This window comes from Gobius niger (genome assembly GCF_951799975.1).
Source record: "Gobius niger genome assembly, chromosome: 13".
NCBI lineage: Eukaryota > Metazoa > Chordata > Actinopteri > Gobiiformes > Gobiidae > Gobius > Gobius niger.
The window spans coordinates 5,424,486-5,444,671 of record NC_136864.1 but is presented as its reverse complement, the minus strand read 5'-3'; the positions used below and the strand labels follow the sequence as shown (position 1 = coordinate 5,444,671).

At 39.0% G+C, this 20,186-nt stretch overlaps 2 protein-coding genes across 2 annotated transcripts in view; both read left to right on the top strand.

The window, feature by feature from the left end:
• The window catches only part of copa (COPI coat complex subunit alpha), a 198,761-nt gene that overhangs the window by 109,689 nt on the left and 68,886 nt on the right, over window positions 1–20,186 (top strand). The window lies entirely within an intron of this gene.
• Window positions 3,426–20,186, top strand: part of nectin4b (nectin cell adhesion molecule 4b) — a gene marked incomplete at both ends in the record, with an annotated part of 43,017 nt that continues 26,256 nt past the window's right edge. The window contains 2 exons of the mRNA XM_079569476.1: window positions 3,426–3,480; window positions 18,949–19,149. Coding sequence (XP_079425602.1) covers window positions 3,426–3,480; window positions 18,949–19,149 — 256 coding nt within the window. The remainder of the gene's footprint in view (window positions 3,481–18,948; window positions 19,150–20,186) is intronic.

Below are 20,186 nucleotides of genomic sequence, written 5' to 3'. Positions count from 1 at the left end.
CATTTATTGCTGTGACACGTTGTTCTCTGTAAGTGCAATGTATTAACCACTAATTTAATGTAACCAGCTGCGAATAAAAGCTTCATGTGCATTTCTGTTTGTCGTCAAAGTCACATCTCTTATCGAGTCATCGCTTCGGGTCAAACGCTTTTTGCAGAACCAGAGAGAAGTTGAAAATGTGTCTATGTGTGTCAGATAGTGGGAGATAAAGAGAGAGCACAGAGGAAGTAAAAGCATGTCTAAAAAAGGAAGAAAGATACGAGATACAAACATGCGGAATCAGTGGAAAGTATTTAGTTACCGAATGCTCGAGTTGAAATGTATTTTAAGTCAGAGTAACTGCATTCTGAATCTTTCACATTGATTTGATTCATTTATGTATAAATGTTGACTAAGTTCCATTGTGAACTTATTAGGAATGCAAGAAAAAAGCAGATCACATGACGCACGGTGCACAAGGAGCTTTAAAATATTTATTTGTATTTGAAGGAGAGACAGACCATGAAAAGTGAGGCATTACAAAGCTACACATTTGAGCGTTTGGATCTGTTCTTTATTAACAAAGGGGAATATGAAGCTGAAATGTACTAACAAATATAAGAATAATAATAATGCATTGGTTTTATATAGCGCTTTACATACACATACATACAGAGCAACGGCGGTTTGGTTAAGCATCACAAAGGCTAAAAAGAAATAGGCAAGCACATCCAAAGACAGTGAAACCTGCGTGCTGGATCCAAAATACAGTGATTTAAAGCAAGGGTCCGCACAGCAGTAAGAGCTCCCAATTTTTTATTAGTTTATTACACCATTAAGAGTGACGTTTCGGGCCTCATGCCCTTCATCAGACTTCATTCGTCTGATGAAGGGCATGAGGCCCGAAACGTCACTCTGGGAATACATTTGATGCTAGGAAAGTAGCTGTATTCTAAATCCCCGTACCTTCATTTTATTTATTTATTTGATAGGCCAGATTATAGCAGAGTTTCCATCTGTAGTCCCTGGTGCCCATCCAGAATACTGATACTCAAAATTAGAATTATTTAGTTACAACCCAACACTTATCGTAATAATTATCTCTTGAACATTACAGGAGTTTTAAGACCGTGTAAAATGCAGAGGTAGGTTTAACAGCGTAAAAACAGAATCATGTTATAACACCATACAAGTTCCTTGAGCTATAGGGTTTAATATTTTAGAGTAGCAATATTCTGATTATCTCATTTGGCAGTACCAATGTTCCAGGGCACTAGATTTTTTTTTCAATAGTTGTTTTTTGCCAAGCATTTGTAAAGAGATAACAAAATAAGTAATAATAGTGGTTAGGTTCAGCTACAGTATAGTAAGACCAATTAGTAGTAGTTGGGCTGGCAAGGCATATACTCAAGTACAGGTACTTTAATAACTTTTTGAAGAATCTGTTCTTATATAATTCAGTACTTTTTACTTACTTGTTACTCAGCACTCACAGTAACATTTTCTCCAAGTACTTTTCTTTACTTTTACTTGAGTATTTATTTGGGTCACTACTTATTACTTGTACCTAAGTAAAAGTAGTAACGTTACTCTTACTTGAGTAAATATTTTGACCACTCTACCCAACTCCGGCTAATAGCTGTGGTACTTGTGATCTGTTTTATAATAGGCCATTTCAAAGTTGTTGTAAAGTGTTGCAATATAGTTGGAGAATTACTCATGTTACTCAGAAGAGGAAACTATTTTTTTTTTATAAAGCACATTTTAAGGAACAAGACAAGACATAAACAAGTTAAAAATAAAAGTGTCCTCAGCTTCTTCTTAAAAAAAAAAAGAAAAAAGAGATGGAGGCAATGCAACTTCATGTAAAAAGTACTGTGTGATAACTCCAAAAGTTATTTTACTTGAGTAAATGCAACTGTTTATTTGTCTCTGAACCACCAGTGTCGCCTCCTGTTGCTCGTTTCCGCCTTCCTGAATTATTCATGCCCTTTTAGCAACAGGTTTTTCGTTAAAACATCTCTGGTATTAAGTAGGAGGAAGTATCAGCTGTCCCAGATCTTATCAGACAAAGGAGAGCAGTCAGGCAGTTGGGGCTGTCACCGCCAGGGGGGATCACAGTCTAATAATAGACCTCGCTGATTCTGCCTGGCGTCTGTTACAGCCTCAGGACACATAATACATTTACATATAACTACAACCAACTGTCACAAACAGCAGCATGTTGTGTAACTTCTCACAAACAGGTTTATAAAGGCGCATTGTGTAGTGTGATCATGCAAGTCTTTATATCGTAGGCCCCGCTATTTGTTTTCAGAAGCATTTTGGATGTTATGACTGGTGCAAACAAGTAATGAATTTCAAAAGGCAATCAGGAGATCTATCATCAGAGCCAGAATGATTTATAACAGGATCACATACATAGGCCTAATTATAACAAAGTGATCCAACAATTCTGCAGAACCTACACAGAATGAAATAGCCTGCAATAATAGAAAGAAAAATAGGCCTAGACCACTATCTTTTAAAACTGACCAAAGTGGCTCTTTTGATGTTGAAGGTTGCAGACCCCTGGCCCTCTCTCAAGCTATTTCAAAAGCAAAGATATTGCCATCTCAAAATTATAACATCAGCAATATTCTGTTCTGTTTTGTGATGATTCCTTAAGCCTACAAACATGTTCTTCTATTTAGGAATTTGCTTTTAGGATTGTTCAGTGAATAACTCAAACAGCTGGCAGGTAGAAGGGGGAAAAAGTTGGGGGAAATGGTTTGACATGAATAAATAGGCTACTACCACTGAACCAGAACCAGTTTTAGACCTAAATCCCACAGAATTAAGAATAGCTCCAAACTCAATAATCCCAATCCCAATACATATAATGCAAGAAACGTGGAATAAAGTCATTCTGTGAGTGAATCCATGTTTTCTTTTGCCAACCATTCACTTGGCGACAATGTCAAGGTGGTACTTTGTAGAAATGTGAGGTGGAAAACAAAACCATGGGCCTGTTTTGACCTTAAAACAAAACCTACAATCCAAAACTATTCATCTGTTCTCCTCACACCTGTGTTGGGGGCGTGTTTTAGTGAAACGAGTGGGCGGGGCCTGAGTCCGACAGGTGCCAACACTCACCTGCGTGCAGTCTCTCGCTTCACTTCACCTCCGGAGCCACACTTTGGGATTAGTTTAACCAAGACTCAACGATCCAGCCGCTTATGCACATTTTCGACCATTTCTTCGACTAGATTTGTAAAGCTAGCTTGCAATAAATAAGCTTTAGCCTCGCATTGGAAGTCTTGGACAGTGGAGCAACGTGGCTTGTGATTTCTGGACTGAACATCTTGCATTGGAGACTCCTTAAATCATCTACAATGAAATTAAAGTGAATACTTTTGGGGAAAAAAGCAACGTGACTGGAATCGACCTGACGTTTTTGTTTGAAGATGGATTTTGCGAGGGTAAAGACTAACTACGCGCTGCTATTTCTGCAACTTTTCGGTGAGTCAGGAGCTTTATTTGCATCTTTAATTTTGACACGCACGTTCATCTCTCTTGTTGACACTAGAAATACGAATCCAAAGGTTGTTTTCGTGTGTTTTAAAGCCCAGACTGTAGTTTAACAAGCTTGTAAAACTAATTTCAACCCATTTCATGCAGATAATGTGATAATATTTGCTGGCTAGCTAATAGAGTTCGGGAATTTGACGTCATATCGCTAAGCATTATGCGATTAGCAGCAATTGTAAACTAATAGAGATTTTAAAAGTTAAAATACTGGAGTTATTGATCACATTAAAACACTTGGACACCACAGTGAGTTAGATGCATTTACCAGCAGTAACTCAGCAGGTATCGGAGTTGTTCCACGGCTCCCACACACTTTTTATACCGTTTTAGCTAATGTTAGTCAATGGAAATGTATGCTAACAGCTGCAAAGATGGCGGATCTCCATGGTAACTGAAGAATTTCCCGAACTCTCTAGACTAGCGGCTGAATCATTAACGTCTTGTCAACATGTCGTGAATTGAAACTGTTATTTCAATATTTAGATGGTGTTATTATATTTAGAAGCATAAAAGTTAGTGTTCATAACTTATTTTGCTATTTGACTCAATTTTCGTCCAGTTTAGCCATTGATGTTTTGAGTTGAGCCATTTCATACACTTTTATGCTAAAACGATGCTAATGTTTTAGCTTTTTGGCGTAGCCCTGGATATAAAATGAGAATAAGCATTATATCTACTGTCCTCAACACAATGTTTGCACAGAGATGTGGCTGTGAACTAGGGCTGAACGATATGGACAAAATTTCATACCTCGATATTCATGCCCGATCCCCGATATCGATACGATATAACTATGGGTTAGGTGAAAACTAAGCATTTTTCAGAAAAATAATATCGTAATACAAAAGAGTGCAGTTTTATTGATGAAAATCCTTATTGTTTATATATTGCTTTTTCTATTTTTCTATTTTGAATGTTCATATCTCGATATCAATACGTTAACAATGTGTTTTTCTTTTGCAATATGGATATCTTGAATGTTCATATCTCGATATCGATGCGATAGCGATATATCTTTCAGCCCTACTGTGAACACAAGGGCCCCAGTTAGTTACCTCAACAAACTGTAAACAAGAAAAAACAACATAAAACTGTCAACATATTACAATAAATGGAAACTTACTACATTGATAGGCAACATATTGATCATCTACAGTTAACACACCAGTCCCAGTTGCTTTGTTGTACCAGGAAGGGCATCTGTTGTAAAAGACCTGAGCTGTGGTAGCCCTATAAATCGGCCCATAAAGTAATCAGCCCATATAGTTATCAGTGGATGTAGACTTTGTGTTAAAACTGTTACACCCAAGAAGTCACATCAAACTGAAAGTGCAGCATTAATAGTTTTATGATACTTGTTCTGCATAGTGTTAGATAAGCTTTTCAGAGACTTCACAAGTGGCAATCTCCTGATCAGATCTGTGATTACTGTTTCCTGTCATATGGTGCAACCGGAGATCCACACCTAAACTTAATCTGATGAAAAAGTTAAATACTTTCTCACACATATTCTGTAGTATAATGAGATACGTATCGGATCATGACAAAAGTGGATCGTCCCGGCTCTTATATTTATTGCGATATATTGTGCAGCCTTAACAGTAATAATCATGAAACCAAAATACAAATAATAGGTTTGTAATCTTCAACAGATGCTACATGTTGTGCTATTTGTACATGCAATGAAAGGATTCATTGTTAACACATTTTTTAATCGATTAAGTCCTTGATGGCGACACAGACGGCATCTCTGGAATAGCCCCTATATGGTCATGTTTGAAAACTGTACGGGGGAAAACAATTTTGAAAAAAATCTAAACTTTCTTTAATTATTCAAAAACTACTTTAACAAATGCTGAATTATGAATATAGTTTTAAACTAAATAGAGATACAAAGACATGGAGAGCCATGGGAGAAATCAACAGCCCATAAATAGCCTACAAAAAAAACGGAAAATGCTAACATGGCGCTAAATGTTAGCATTGTGCTTATGCTAACGCTAGCTAGTGCTTGCTATGACTGCCGTTTTTTCACTTCTACAGAACAATCTGCTGTGATTGTGAATAAACATCCATATGGACCTGATTTAGACTTGACTTTATTTGTATGTAAGTAAATATGTTTATTTCTATTCTAAAAATAGTGAAAAATTGTATTTCCCAAAAGATTCTATTTTCCCCCTCAGTGAGGCCACGCCCCCTTCTATGACGAGGTGTATCGATAGGGCTGAACAATATGGGCACATTTTAATATGTCGATATTCATGCCAGATATCTCAATACGATGCGATATAACTACGGGTTAGGTGAAAACCACAAAAGAGTGCAGTTTTATTGATGAAAATCTATATCGTTTTCGCCTTGATTTTAATATTTTCAGTGCTCATATCTTGATATCAATACAATAACGATAGATTTTGCTTTTATTAGTCATGAACATCCCTAACAGGATCCCCACTTGAAGATGTCAAAATTACTGTTATTGGATCAAAATATCAGCTTTTTTTTGCCAATTTAATGCTTTTTCATCATAATTTTTTGAGCAGAAGACAACATTTTACATAATATTTTACAATATTTGTGTCCCGACTTGTCATCCCAGGGTGATTGTGGGCACCGACGCCATACCAGTTGAAAACCACTACCATAAATCATCCATTCAGTCCTGCTTTAGCTAATCGCACATTAAGTCTACATCAGACCTTTCCTTGTCCTCCTTTCCTTTCTCACTCCTTTTGTAATACACCTTCTATTAATAGTCTTTGCGTGCCTCCAGCTGAGAGCACCCCCTCTGAGTCCAAAGTCTGATTAATATTTAGTTCAGGATTTTACAAAAGTGGAAAAGATTCTGGTTTGGCTTATCGCAATTACTGTATTACGCTAATCCGGAAGATGATGCTCAATGCTAACCACACTCCATTCATAAAAACTAATCACAGGATAATGGCCTAATAACTTAATCTAATCTAGATATATTCTGAAGTTTGCTCCCAGGAGAAAATCACAGATGCTTTGTTTTTGAACTTTGGTCTTTTGCGCAGTCGAAGTTATGATTATTATTTTTTTGTTGTTGCAAGAATCTCATCTTTAGACTCTCCCTGCATCGTTTTCCGCATGTCGACGTTTATAAGCGTCTTTTGGCAGAGGCTTCGAAGCGTCTTGTCCCTGTATGAGAACAGACTGACAGCATGGTTTCCAGATAATCAGCTTTCTAGTATGTTTTTAGAGAATTTAAGAGATTGGACAAAGCTTGAGTCACCTGCATCACGTCTCACCTGTATAACGCTGCTGACAGGCGAACAAAAGGTCTCTCTCGATGCCAGCAGACCCAGACTTATGTCAACACAAATGATCCTTCTCCTTTTAAAACGTTTGCCTGCACTAAATGTGAAGTATTTCTGTTGGATGGGTTTGTCTCGTCAGTGTTTGAAGAGACATTTTATTGTCTTGCTTTGAAGAACTAAACAAAATTAATCGCTTATTGAAGACAAAGTTTATGGGTGCGATTTTAATCAGTATAATAACACATTAAATTACCAGTTAAGCGATTAAGCAAATATTACTGTTGTTCAATGATCTGGCTCTATATATATATACAACACATTTACAATTACTTACAATTTTAAGGTTGAGCAGTTTGACCAAATGTTATTCTTTTGCTTAAAGGGACTATACAGGGTTTAAAAATGTTAAAATTCAGTATTTTCCAAGGCCGTGGGAACCCAGGGTGCTGAGGGCGCTGCAGCACCTCCTGGTGGATAGTTTGTGAACTGCAGGCAATATTAATAAATAGGAAATATGCACAGAAAAAGGATACATTTTGTCCCTCAGCACCCCCTTACTAAAATATCTTCCCACAGCTCTGGTATTTTCCTCCCCCTACATGTTAAAGCCATGTCCTAGTAATGTCTAGAATGAGGTCAGACCAGTGGGGGGGTCCGCCCCCTTCACTCTGAAATGAGTACGTGCTAGTGGCAGGCCGTGATATTGCAGCCAGCAGCCCAAAAAGCCCTTTTTGTCATAGACACTCATGTAAAAGGAGCAGCCTGTAAAATGGTCCTCAGGGCATCTGGAGTTTCAGACTGATGCAAATATATTTCTTTAAAATTACTATTTTTAGGACATGGACTTTTTTTCTTCGTAAAAAAATTGTAAAGCATCAAAAATACATTTTTAAAAGTGTTCTAATGACGTGACGTCACCAGGGCCGCAGACGTGCGCGAGCGTGTGCGTGATGACTCATGAACGAGCAGAGTTCTCCCTCGTGTGATTTAGCGGCTGAAGTCTGAGCAAAACAAATGAACGGACTGGACTAAAAACAAGGATAAACGCGAAATAACAAACATCTCAAGTAAGTTTAGCCAAAAACTAAATACGAAATGTATGATGAATATAGCATGTGTTTATAGCATTGGATTATGGTTAATAAGAAACAACTAGTCTACATGTTATTAAACTCATTTCTGAAAATTAAATAATGGCACTAATAACCTGTAACTGTTTTATTAATTCAAAAAATACTAGCAGCATTTAATGTACTTATGTACTTACACCATTATTTGTGTAAGTAGAATGAAACACAAAAAAATGCATGATTTCTGCATCTGTCCTGGATCCAGTACAGTACAGTACAGTACAGATAAATGCTATGTAAAAAACAATTTATCACATTTTACCAATGAAAATGTAATATAAAACACTTTTGCAGTGCTCATTCTTTGTATTTCAGCCAAACAATTCTAGTTGTGATGTTATACTAGCAAATACAGTGAATGAACAACTCGATTTTTATCAATTCTATCACAATATCAAGACTTCCAGCACTTACGAAACTTCCCAGAAAAGTGACCGAGCGGAAGTTCATGAGCGCGGCTACGTACGTCCGAAGGGCCGCTAAGAGCCCGGTTGTTCAAAGAGCGGGCTAAACTAGCTTTTTAAGCCCCGCACTGACAAACTAACCCCCAAAGTCATCGTAGCATGGTAGCTTATTCGCCTGAAATGGCCTTAAAAAAACATTTTGTGTTTAAAGAACGATGATATTAAGAGATTTGACTTTTTGCATAATGGCGTCCGCTCCGCTCTGAAGCTTCGTCGGCAGCCGTGCGCGCTCACGCTGCTTTCACCCACTTGGGCCGTGGGGAGCATAGATACAGGTGACGCGTCATACGGGTACTTTGGGCCGCAATGGCGGACGAAACTGGTTTCATGCGCCACTGAGCACCCCTATGTAAAGAGATAGGAGCTGGGACAGCATGCCTTATCCAGTTTATAATAGATCCATGGGTCAGACCTGTTCACCACAACTGCCTCTAAAATCCTGCACTGTCACCCGAAAAGTTGTGACTTCGGGTCCGAATTGCCGTCAATCTCGAGCATAATATAGAAGGTGCAGTTACATGTATGACCTGAGGTGGCAGTAGTGAGTATAAAATGAACAGCTTGCATCTAGTCTCTTTAAGCTTAGCATCAGAGAGATTTATGAATGATTTGTTTAGAATAGATCAGTACTTTTATACATGTGGACATGTAGTCAGAGAGTACATATAGTTGAGTACCTATTCGTATTCTACTAATTGTTCTAGTATACATCTCCAGTTTTATCCTGATTATTAGTGGTGTTTTCTTTAATCATGCTTAAAGGGGCTAGATGCAAGTTGGCCATTTTATGCTCACTACTGCCACCTCAGGTCATACGTGTAACTGCACCTTCTATATTAAGCTCGTGCAGGACATTGCTTCGGACCCGGAGTAACAACTTTTTGAGTAACAGTGCAGGATTTTAGAGGCAGTTGAGGGGAGAAAGTCTGGGCTTTAGGACATGGCTGGAACATGTAGGGGGAGGAAAATACACACTTTTAACATTTTAAAACTCCGTATAGTCCCTTTTTAAATTACAACACCATTACCCTTGTGGATCAACAAAGTCATAGTTTTAAGTCTAAGCTGTTTATGAACCATCTACGTCAGTGGTTAAAATGATAATAATGGCTTTACTTGCATTACGCTTTTTTTCCGACCACCCCCAACCACTCACTCACACTCTACATTCATTCTGGCCCATTACATGGAGAAAACCGGAGAACCCGAAGGAAGCCTATGCAAACAAGGGGAGAACATGACGCCCACACTATTTAAAATAATTGATGTTCCAACTCCCTCCAGACCTAGATCGAGATCAAATCAGGGCTAAACCTGCTCTATAATGGTGTGAAATAGACCTAAATTGGTCTAAATCATGTCAAAACTGGGTGTAAACCATGTCCAAACCAGAAATGCACTTAACTGCTCATGAGGACATAAATTAAAGGATTTCTACTTAAAATAAATTACAGGAAAAAATTACATTTAACCTCTTAACGCCCACCTGAACCGCGCACATTTTCTCCAGTCAAAATAGAGACAAAAAAAGAAAATGATGAAAACGTGACAACAAAGTGCAGCAAAAAAATGACAAAGCCACCAAAAAGTGCCATTAAAGTGATGAAAAAGTGACGAAAAAGTGAAAAGTGATGAAAAAGTGACAAAAAAGCCACAAAAAAAGTGCCATAAAAGTGACGAAAAAGCTACAAAAAAGTAACAGAAAAGTAATGAAAGTGCAACAAAAAAAAGGGATGAAAATGTAACAAAAAAGTGATGAAAAAGTGACAAAAAAGCCACAAAAAAGTGACAAAAAAGTGATGAAAGTGCAGCAAAAAAGTGATGAAAATGTAACAAAAAAGTGATGAAAAAGTGACAAAAAAAGTGATGAAAGTGCAGCAAAAAAAGGCAAAAAAGCCACCAAAAAGTGCCATAAAAGGGCCGAAAAAGCTACAAAAAAGTAAGAGAAAAGTAATGAAAGTGCAGCAAAAAGAGTGATGAAAATGTAACAAATATGTGATGAAAAAGGGACAAAAAAGGCCACAAAAAACCAAAAGAAAAAGTGGCAAAAATAAGATAAGAATGTGGAAAAAAGCGATGACATCACAGCAACAACGCAAGGAAAAAGATCCGTTTTGTGGGTCTTAGCTTTCAAATGAGGCGTTACACTGGCACTCGGTTAAGGCGGGTGGTAAGAGGTTAAGTGTTTAATTGTAGGCCCAAGAAAACGTACCACAGTTTGAGAAACACTGATCTAAACAAACTGAACTTTACTCCAGCTGTCTGTGCCATTGGCTGATTTCACTGTCCATCGTTCCCCTAATAATCAGCCAATATGTAAGGATTTGTGAAATGTCTCTATGTTGAAGCTGCTGTTCACAAAGCGATATCCGGTCGCCCTGTGTGGCACCTGTTTCTGTGTTTTTGGGTGGCACAGAAAAACTTCATTGAGTGATTGATCGTGTGACTCAATGATCTAAAGTGCAACGCGATGGCTTTGTGCGGCGTGTTTTAACAGAACGTTCCCAAAGAGAGGCTTCTTCAGAATGTGGACCAGTCACATTCTTCTTCTGCTGTCGCCGTACAGGAGGCTTGGGCTTAACTCACAAAACATGACTTCCTGTTTTGATCTGACCCGTCCCTCCTGTCGTGTGTGGAGAGTCTCGTGATGAAGATTAGACCAGAGTGATGGTTCAAATTCCAGACTCCTCCGCGTCGCATTGAGGATATTGGACTAGTATATTTCCTGTTTCCTGATTCAAACACAAGTACACGATTTGATTGATTAGTTTCATTTTTTGTAAATAAGCAATGATCTGATAGTTTGCAGAGTCTCCCTCGTCCTCTTTACCCACTTTAAATAAAGCTTACAGGGGAAAAAAATCTCCCATAAAAGAAGTTATAGATAGATCTCCAAGCCGTGCTGTTTTATAGTGAATTTACATCTGTAAAGGATAACATGAAATGGAGCAATGCACAAAGACTCTTAAAATTTAAAGGAATAGGCCACTGTTTTTACATACTGAGATATGTTCTTACCTTTGCTTAGACAAGTTCATTTGTAAATGTCTGGCCACTCCAACCCGAAGTAAAGCTTTCACTTTGAACAAATGCCAGTTGTACATATATGACTTAAGTGTCTATTCTTCAACAAAATGTAAAGGAATTGACTGTAAGTTTAACATTTTTGAGTACTTGAACCTCTTGCCCCCCACATTAACAGAGCACATTTTCTCCAGTTCAGCTTTACCCAAATCAGAAAGCTTTAGGAGCATAAAGCCTAAGAAGCCTAGATTTTTTGTTGTGTCCATTTCTTGAGTTTTGTCACTTTTTTGTCACTTTTTTTCGGTTTCATCCTCGTTTCGTTGCTATATTGACACTTTTTTCAAGAAGCTTTTACATTTGGGTAAAGCCAAACTGAAGAAAATGTGCTTGATTCAGGTGGGGCTGAGAGACGAACAGGCCTTGGATCTCTGATCTATGTAAAGTTATTTCTCAAAATTATCGTGAGGGCCAGAGCTTCTATGCTGGAGGGCCGGGTTTGGCCCCCGGGCCTGACGTTGCCTACCCCTGGGCTAAATGCTAACGCTGTCTGTGCTGTTGCGTTTACCACACGACAAAAGAAATGTTTTTGTTTTAACTGGTATTTGTTGTTTTTTCATTTTCATATTTGCGTAAGAAACTGGTCGCTCGTGAAAAAGAGTTGTGTGTTCTCATTATCGGTTGTCAATGATCATCGTTCTCTCGTCCTTGTTGTGGAGGAGCCAGACTGCTCACCTCACTCCTGTAGTTTGAGTCGTCTCTGTTGCTGATGAAGCCCACCACTGTTGTGTCGTCTGCAAACTTGATGAAGAGGTTTGAGTCGTACTTATTTGTTTGTTATTAATGATCTCTTATGCATAATTTTAGGCATTTCCTCCACCAAGGGTTTTCCCAGCAGCATGAAGGCATGGCTCCAATCCAGAGTACAAATATCTTCAAGTAAATCTAAAGTTAACCCCTTAACTCCCACCTGAACCGAGCACATTTTCTCCAGTTTGGCTTTACCCCAGTCCAAAAGCTTCTGGAAAAAAGCTGTGAAAATAGCAACAAAACTGAGACGAAAACAGTGATGGAAATGTGACAAAAAAGTGAGAAAACATTGACAAAAAAGTGACGAAAAATTGATGAAAAAGTGGCAAAAATGTCACAAAAATGTCACAAGAAATTGACAAAAAATGGACGAAAAAAATGTCAAAAATGTGACAAAAAAATTACCAAAAAATTACCAAAATGTGACCAAAAAAATACAAAAATATGACAAAAATGTGATAAAAATTTAAGAAAAAAACCCCCCAAAATGTAGCAAAAAAATAACAAAAAATTGATTAAAAAAATTATGAAAAAATGAAAAAAGATTCTCTCGGTTCAGGCGGGAGTGAAGAGGTTAATCAGTAGTCTAGCTGCAACAGACTCTTTCCTAACCTGTTGAGTTTACCAACAATGGGCCCTGAGCCACAGTTTGCGAACCATCTGCGCTGCACGATAACTCCCACGCACTGTACCGTAAGTCTGTGATTGACGGGTCAGTGCTGCAGGTGAACTCGCCACACTCTGACTTTTCAATTAAGTCCTTGGCTCTGAGCAGTGTTATTCCAGCGCCGGTGCGAAGGGAACAGGAAAGTCTTGTAAGACGAGCAGGCGATGTTTGTCTGAAGAGTTGATTCTGTTGCGTGAGTTTCTCTGTGACTCAGCCTCTCACTGTGGCCTGTGTTTACGAGCGCTGGTTTATTGTGTAGGTCTTTTCTTTTTTTGTGGAGCACATTGAGATAAGATCTGAATCCACGCCGGCACAAAAGCGGGGAGAGACTTCAGGGTGGCATACATTAAGGGTAGAGGAAAAGTGCATTTGGAGCAGAGCGGCTTCGCGATTCATGATTTTAATGGTTGCAGTTACCAAATGTCTGTCTAGGGCGTATAATATTTCCTTAGGGTTTACTCTGCCTGACAAAACAAAAGCCACCACCTGCATGTATATTCTGATCTGGGGCTCCTGCAGTTGTTCAGGTCTAGGTTCAGCAAAACTATGAGCCCAAAGAATGAAATCAGCTGAACAATCCCGAACACGAGGCATCATTTTCACACATGCATTGGCCACCACAGAGTCCAGATCTTAACCCCATTGAGAATCTTTGGGATGTGCTGGAGAGAGCTTTGCGCAGTGGTCACACTCTCCCATCATCAATTCAAGCTCTTCGTGCAGCGCGTGATGTTTTTGACATGCAGAAGTTATTGAAACAACACCACAGCGAACGCTAAAGGCGGTTAGACGATCACAGCACCTGTTCTTGTGCTGACTTTTCCTTTGTTCAGGAAGTGTATTCTGTCTAAAACCTGTTGGCCCTGTAGTTTAGGCCAGCGGTTCTCAACCGGTGGGTCGGGACGGAAAATTGGGTCGCAGAATTGTTTTCAGTCGGTTGCGAGGTTGTTTTAGCAGCTTCTTTTGGGCTTATTTTATGCTTATTGACAACAAAAAAATGAGGAAAAGACAATGATTGACATTATATTTTACAAGATTAAAGGCTCATTCATACTTCATAGGACGCGTGACCATGAGCCGCAAGAACAAAATGGATGGATAGATGGATGGATGGAGAGATCAACATGGGGAAAATAATCATGATTTTTTTTTCTTCCCTAAATCACCCAGCCCAAGGCTCATTCATACTTCATAAGACACAAGAAATTCGCTCTTACACCGAGACCTGCAAGAACAAAATCAAATATTTTTTGCCTTGTAACCATGCACATGTTATCAGTTCCATGGTTACAAGGCAAAAAATACCTCATTTTGTTCTTGCAGGTCTCGGTGTAAGAGCGAAGTTCTTGTGTCTTATGAACTATGAATGAGCTTTGGGCTGGGTGATTTAGGAAAAAAAAATCAGGATTATTTTCCTCATGTTGTTCTCTCTCTCTCTCTCTCCATCCATCCATTTTGTTCTTTTTGTATGAATGAGCCTTTAGTCTTGTAAAATATAATGTCAATTATTGTCTTTTCCTCATTTTTTGTTGTTGAATAAGCATAATGATTATTTTCCCCATGTTGATCGATCTCGATTTTCCATCCATCCATCCATCCATCCATCCATCCATCCATCCATCCATCCATCCATCCATCCATCCATCCATCCATCCATCCATCCATCCATCCATCCATCCATCCATCCATCCATCCATCCATCCATCCATCCATCTTCTTCTACCTTCTTCTACCTTCTTCTACCTTCTTCTACCTTCTTCTACCTTCTTCTACCTTCTTCCACCTTCTTCCACCTTCTTCCACCTTCTTCCACCTTCTTCCACCTTCTTCCACCTTCTTCCACCTTCTTCCACCTTCTTCGTTGCCGGGTCGTGGGGGCAGCTGTTGGAGCCGCCCAAATAGGTGGTGGGTCCACAGAAGGACGGCCTCACGATTCTAACCGAGCCTGTTGGTCTCTCATAAGGGGCTTCTGAACCGCTCTTTGTCTGACCCATCACCTTGGACCTGCTTGCCATGGGAGACCCTACTATCACTTTTTTTTTTTTTTTTTTTTTAATGAAGATTCAGTTCACAGTGTGTCATTATAAACACATCAGCAGCATTACCCATTGAAAGAAAACTGGACTAACTATCGCTGCACTAACAACAATCAGATGTCTTTCAATATGTCTGTCAATATTGGTTATTTTAAAGTAAATTCTATTGTCTAAATAATTTCAGCCTTTTCCATCTGCTGATTGTTTCATTTGCGTTGAACGTGCAGCCCGACAAACCCCAGCACGAGTGGGAAAACCCATTGAGGTCGTAATCTCGAGCATCCCGTTCATTCGGACACTTTTACTGCGTCACTGAAAGCTCCAAAGCGTGGATCTTTACATGAAGTCGGTCAATGCCTTCCTTTACAGGCTCTAATGGACTCTCCTCACACAGAGCGTCTCTTTGTTTACTGTTCAGTCTCACTCACCTCCTGTGTCTGTGTCTGAAAGACCTGACGCTGAGCTTGTGTCTCGTGCATAATGTCGACTGAAGGCTGATCATTGAGCTCTTTGTGTTTGGAACTAAGTAGAGAAATATCTTGTTATGCTTTATATCAACGTGTGCAGCACTTTGAAATGGTCTATGTTCATCAATTTAATGAGTTTGTATTTGAATGTACATTAAGGCTGCACAATATTGAAAAAATAAAACTTGTTATATGCGATATGTGTGCTATTTCGATAATGATATCATTGCAGTATTTTGTGTTATTTGGTTTTCAGCAAATTATGCCAAAGCAAGAGTTCAAAAAACATGAAATCAGATCCAAAACAAGGTGGAATTTTAACTTAAACTATTGCACATCTATAGTTTCCATGGAATTTTCGCTTAGGCTAAAGGGCCTATCTCACCAGCCTGGAGACTAGTTGGAGACTGGAGACTTGAGTTGCCGCTGGTCACCGAGAAGTCTCCGAGATGTCCCCTGGAGATGAGGCGAATCTCCAGGTAGTCTCTAACAGGTTCGATTTCAGCAGAGTCTCCACATGATCTCCAAGAGGTTTCCGCGGCAGTAAATAGTGCTTGAGACTAGGGCTGTGCAATTAATCGAAATTTGATTACAATTTAGATTATTACACTAAATGATTACAAAATTAGCATAATCGATTTGATTTGATAATTTTTGCAAAGCAGACTTGCATTATTTCATGGCGCTGGGATTATTTTCCCTTCGTATTTCACGTGCCATGGCTCGTGCTTTTGCCTGACATAAAAACAAACAGTGCTATGTGATGATGTCATCAGGCCACGCCGCTCAGTTTAGTTGTGCAGGTGTGAGGGGCTGGCCAGCAGGGGGCAGGTGTGAAACGGAGACCTCTCCTTAATCGAGGCAAACTTGAAATCATTTGTACTTTCATGACTGTTCAGAAAACAGAAAATATTCAGCATAGTTTTTAAAAATAAATAAATATATAAATAAAATAAATACTTTTTTTTAAAGGCAACAAATAATCATTTGAATAATCGTGATTTCAATCATGACAAAAATAATCGTGATTATTATTTTTTCAATAATCGAGCAGCCCTACTTGAGACTGCACACACATGGAGACTCTATGCAGTCTCTGCTGAAATCGAACCTGTTCGTTTTCACCAAGACTACCTGGAGACTCACCTTACCTCCACGGGACGTCTCGTACTAGACATCTCAATGACCAGAGTCTCCAACTAGTCTCCAGGCCAGTGATATGGGCCCTTTGGTAAAAAAAGAAAAGGAAGAATTGAATGATTTTGCGATATATTGTGGCTTCTTGTGATATTAATATATTGCAGCGATTAAAAAAAAACAAAAAACGTAGGCCTTAATTGACTGTGCAAAACTTCAAATCATAACAACGCCGCCCAAGAAGTGACTTCCTGTTTTGATCCAGCACGCCAAAATAAAAAGCACACAGCTCGTGTCATTGATAAGTGCAGCAGGTACTTGCAACATTACAAGAATATAATTCAATACACACATTTTAAGTGTTTTGTCTGCTAATAGTTAGGCAGAAAGAAAGTTGAACCAATGAGCTGCTGAACTAATGAATAAGATGGTGCTTTTGTTTTGGCGTGCTGGATCGAAACAGGAAGTCACTTCTTGGGCGGCGGCGTTATGATTTGAAGTTATGCACAGAGTCAGTTGTTGCATTAAAATCTTTTAATACCTGTTAGAGTAACTTTTTGTCTAAATTTGTTTGGAAATGGTGACTTTCCTCGACTTTTTTGGTCCAAATCACAAAACGTTGCAGGTTTTGCTCAAAGTCTGTCAGTTTTACACAAATTATTGCTAAAAAGTTTCCTGTCCCATTTTCCATCCTCAGTTTACTAAAATGGATTTCGATGATATAATATAAATGCACAGGTTTTAGTGTTTGTGTTGGGCTAAACTAAAACATTTCAATGCTACAACACAACAGTTTACACGAGTGTTGCCCCCACAAGTTAAGTCCTGGTTTAGCCTTGTTTCTTCCTCTGCTTGTGTCCCCGTGCAGATATCGACTCCAGGCTAATCATTGAGCCTTTTCCAATGAATGAGTAACCTGTGAAAAAAGTGTTTGGTCAACCCTGGACTCAAAGGGCGAGTGTTTCTGCGGCCGAGTCGTTCAAACGCGCCGCTCCCACGCTTTTACCTGCGTCCCACGCTTTAGAGAGTTACACTGATACAGATAAAATACAATCTGGTGTAGTAATCGCAGTGATACAGTCGGTGTGAGTCAGAAGAGTGCAGTGATACTCGCCGACAGCGTGTTTGGTTTCAAATGAATGTTGTTACGATTTTGTGAGATTATTCATCATCGCAATATTGCACAACACAATATCCTTATTATGTATCGATAAACGAAGATGTGTTGCAAAAACAAAACTCTCTATACTTCAGTTCTGTATTTGATCAAGATTTACAATTTTTTTGTTTTCAGGCTTGAATGTTGACTTTCTGCTTGATTTTTATCTCTAAACATTTGACATTTAGTCTTTTTTAGTGGCTCAAAGAACAAAGAATTCACCCTCTACACTGCAAAATTTTAGATTTTTGGTCAAAGATGGACTGAAATATTACACAACTAAGCCCTAAAGCTTCTATCGTGCTCCATGTAAGATGGTATGTTTCGTTCAGTCACAGAGGATGCTTCTATGACCGAGAATAGGCTCTGGGCTCAGGAAGTTTTTGGCTAACTTCCTGTTGGTCAGTGTAGGGTAAAGTCTACTTCCTGGTAACATTAAAATGTCATATAGAAATAAAATGAGATTTAAGAAACAGGTGAAAATGTTCCGCTGAAAGCCCTCAGAGCGGCTTATTACTGTGGCTTTAACGACAAGTCCAGCTCTTTTAAAACAGAAGAAGGGTAAAAGATCGTTGTGTTGCGACCGCCATCTTGACTGTTTTCGTTACGGCCCTGAGGAGCACTGGCTGATGGGAAATCCTAGCGCGGAAGCAACCATCAATCACAACTAGGTCAAACCCTCTTTAGAAATCATTAATGAATGTACAGACTTTTCCGATTTTACTTTAGATACAAATTAGCATAAGTAACCTAAATGCTCAATCAAATAGTCAGGTTTTTGTTTTTTGTTGGGTCGGATACACATCCAGTAGCCACTAAACATGATCATCCTATAAGATTTTTAATGATAAAGAAACTACAGAAATGATATAAATGCCATGAAATGGACGAAACATAACTCTCCATACGTTAGTGTTGCGCCTGACTTCCCCATTTTCTTTGTATGGGGATGTAATGTTCCATTTAAACTGGTTCGGGATTCGTTAGCTAACAAAAATGTGTGCATTTGTAAGAGCAGGCTCAGAGCTGAAGGCATTTCTGTGATTCTGTGCGTTAGCCTTGAAGGTTAGCATCATGTTGTTATGCCTCATTCGAGTATATTTCAGTACAAAAAAAAAAACTTGATAACTGAATGTTGGTCTGTTTTGCCTTTGGTCAAGAAGACGCCCATGTCGGTCGATTCTCTCTGGGTTTAATGTATAAATCCTCCTCGTCTCTCCTCAGTGACTCTGTCCCGCGGTGCATTCGTGGACCCCTCTGAGCCCCAGGCGACCCAGCGCTCCATGACGGACTCTGAGACCAGACTGCCCTGTCGGTACCAGGCCGGTCCCGAGGAGAAGGTGGTCCAGGTCACGTGGTACAAGGAGCTTCCGGACAAAACCAAGGACCAGATGATCACGGCTCACTTCCAAGACGGACACACAGGTGAGAGAGAGAGGGAGGGGAGGGTTCTCAACATGTGGCACCAGGTCTTTACACAGGGTTTACACAGGGCATTAAAGGTTATGACATCAAGGCTTTGAATGAAATCAGACTTAGAGGTGGGCAATATGTCGTCCACAAGATAATATCGAAATGGCTGAACATGTGTATCTCAAATGTAATTTTGGAAAAAAAGGTGGACAAAAAATTGGGTTAAAAATGTATGGGAAATGGGGGGGGGGGGAAATGTGAAACATTTTGGACAAAATTGGATAAAAAAATAAAGAAATAAAAAAATGTGGGATTGGGGAAAATAGGCAAATATTGGAAACATTTTGAAAAAAAATAATATTTGGGACAACATTTTGGGAAAAAGGTGGATTGTTAATGAGAGGAAATGGAAAAAATAGATGAAGAGGCAATTGTCTTTTTGACAAAGCAATGTAAATGAAGATGTTTGCAGCACATTTTTGCTAATTTCTGCAAAAATATCGCTTTATCATCGGTATTGAGGAAAGTATAATTTTGGACTGTCCAGTTAGCAGTGTTTCAAAAACCTTCTACTACAATGGAAACTTCCTGAATGACTGAGAGCCTTAAAGGGATATTTCAGGATTTTTGACATAGGGCCTCATTTATCCAGAGTGTTGCTGATTTCTGGAGATATTTTTTTTTCTAATTCATGTGCAGTCATTATATTTGAAGAGTTTCGTGGCGCTAGGCTAATGCAAGGCTAGCGCATTTCTATGGTATCAGCTAGCCTTCATTAAAAACAGTCTGACCCGCTCCACAGTGCACCTGAGGCAAATCACTTATAACGACACAGACATTTATATCGTTAGTCTGGTATTATAATAATTTTAACCATTTTGCATTTAAAATAACTTATATTTGAGCAGCATCAGCTTTGTGGCTTTATAAGCTACGCAGCGGCGGAGTGATCTGCTAGAAAATAGTCCCTCAAAATGCGATCATTCAAGTGATGCAAGGTCAGTTATATTCCAAACATTATTTTATGGACACAGACATTTATATGGTTA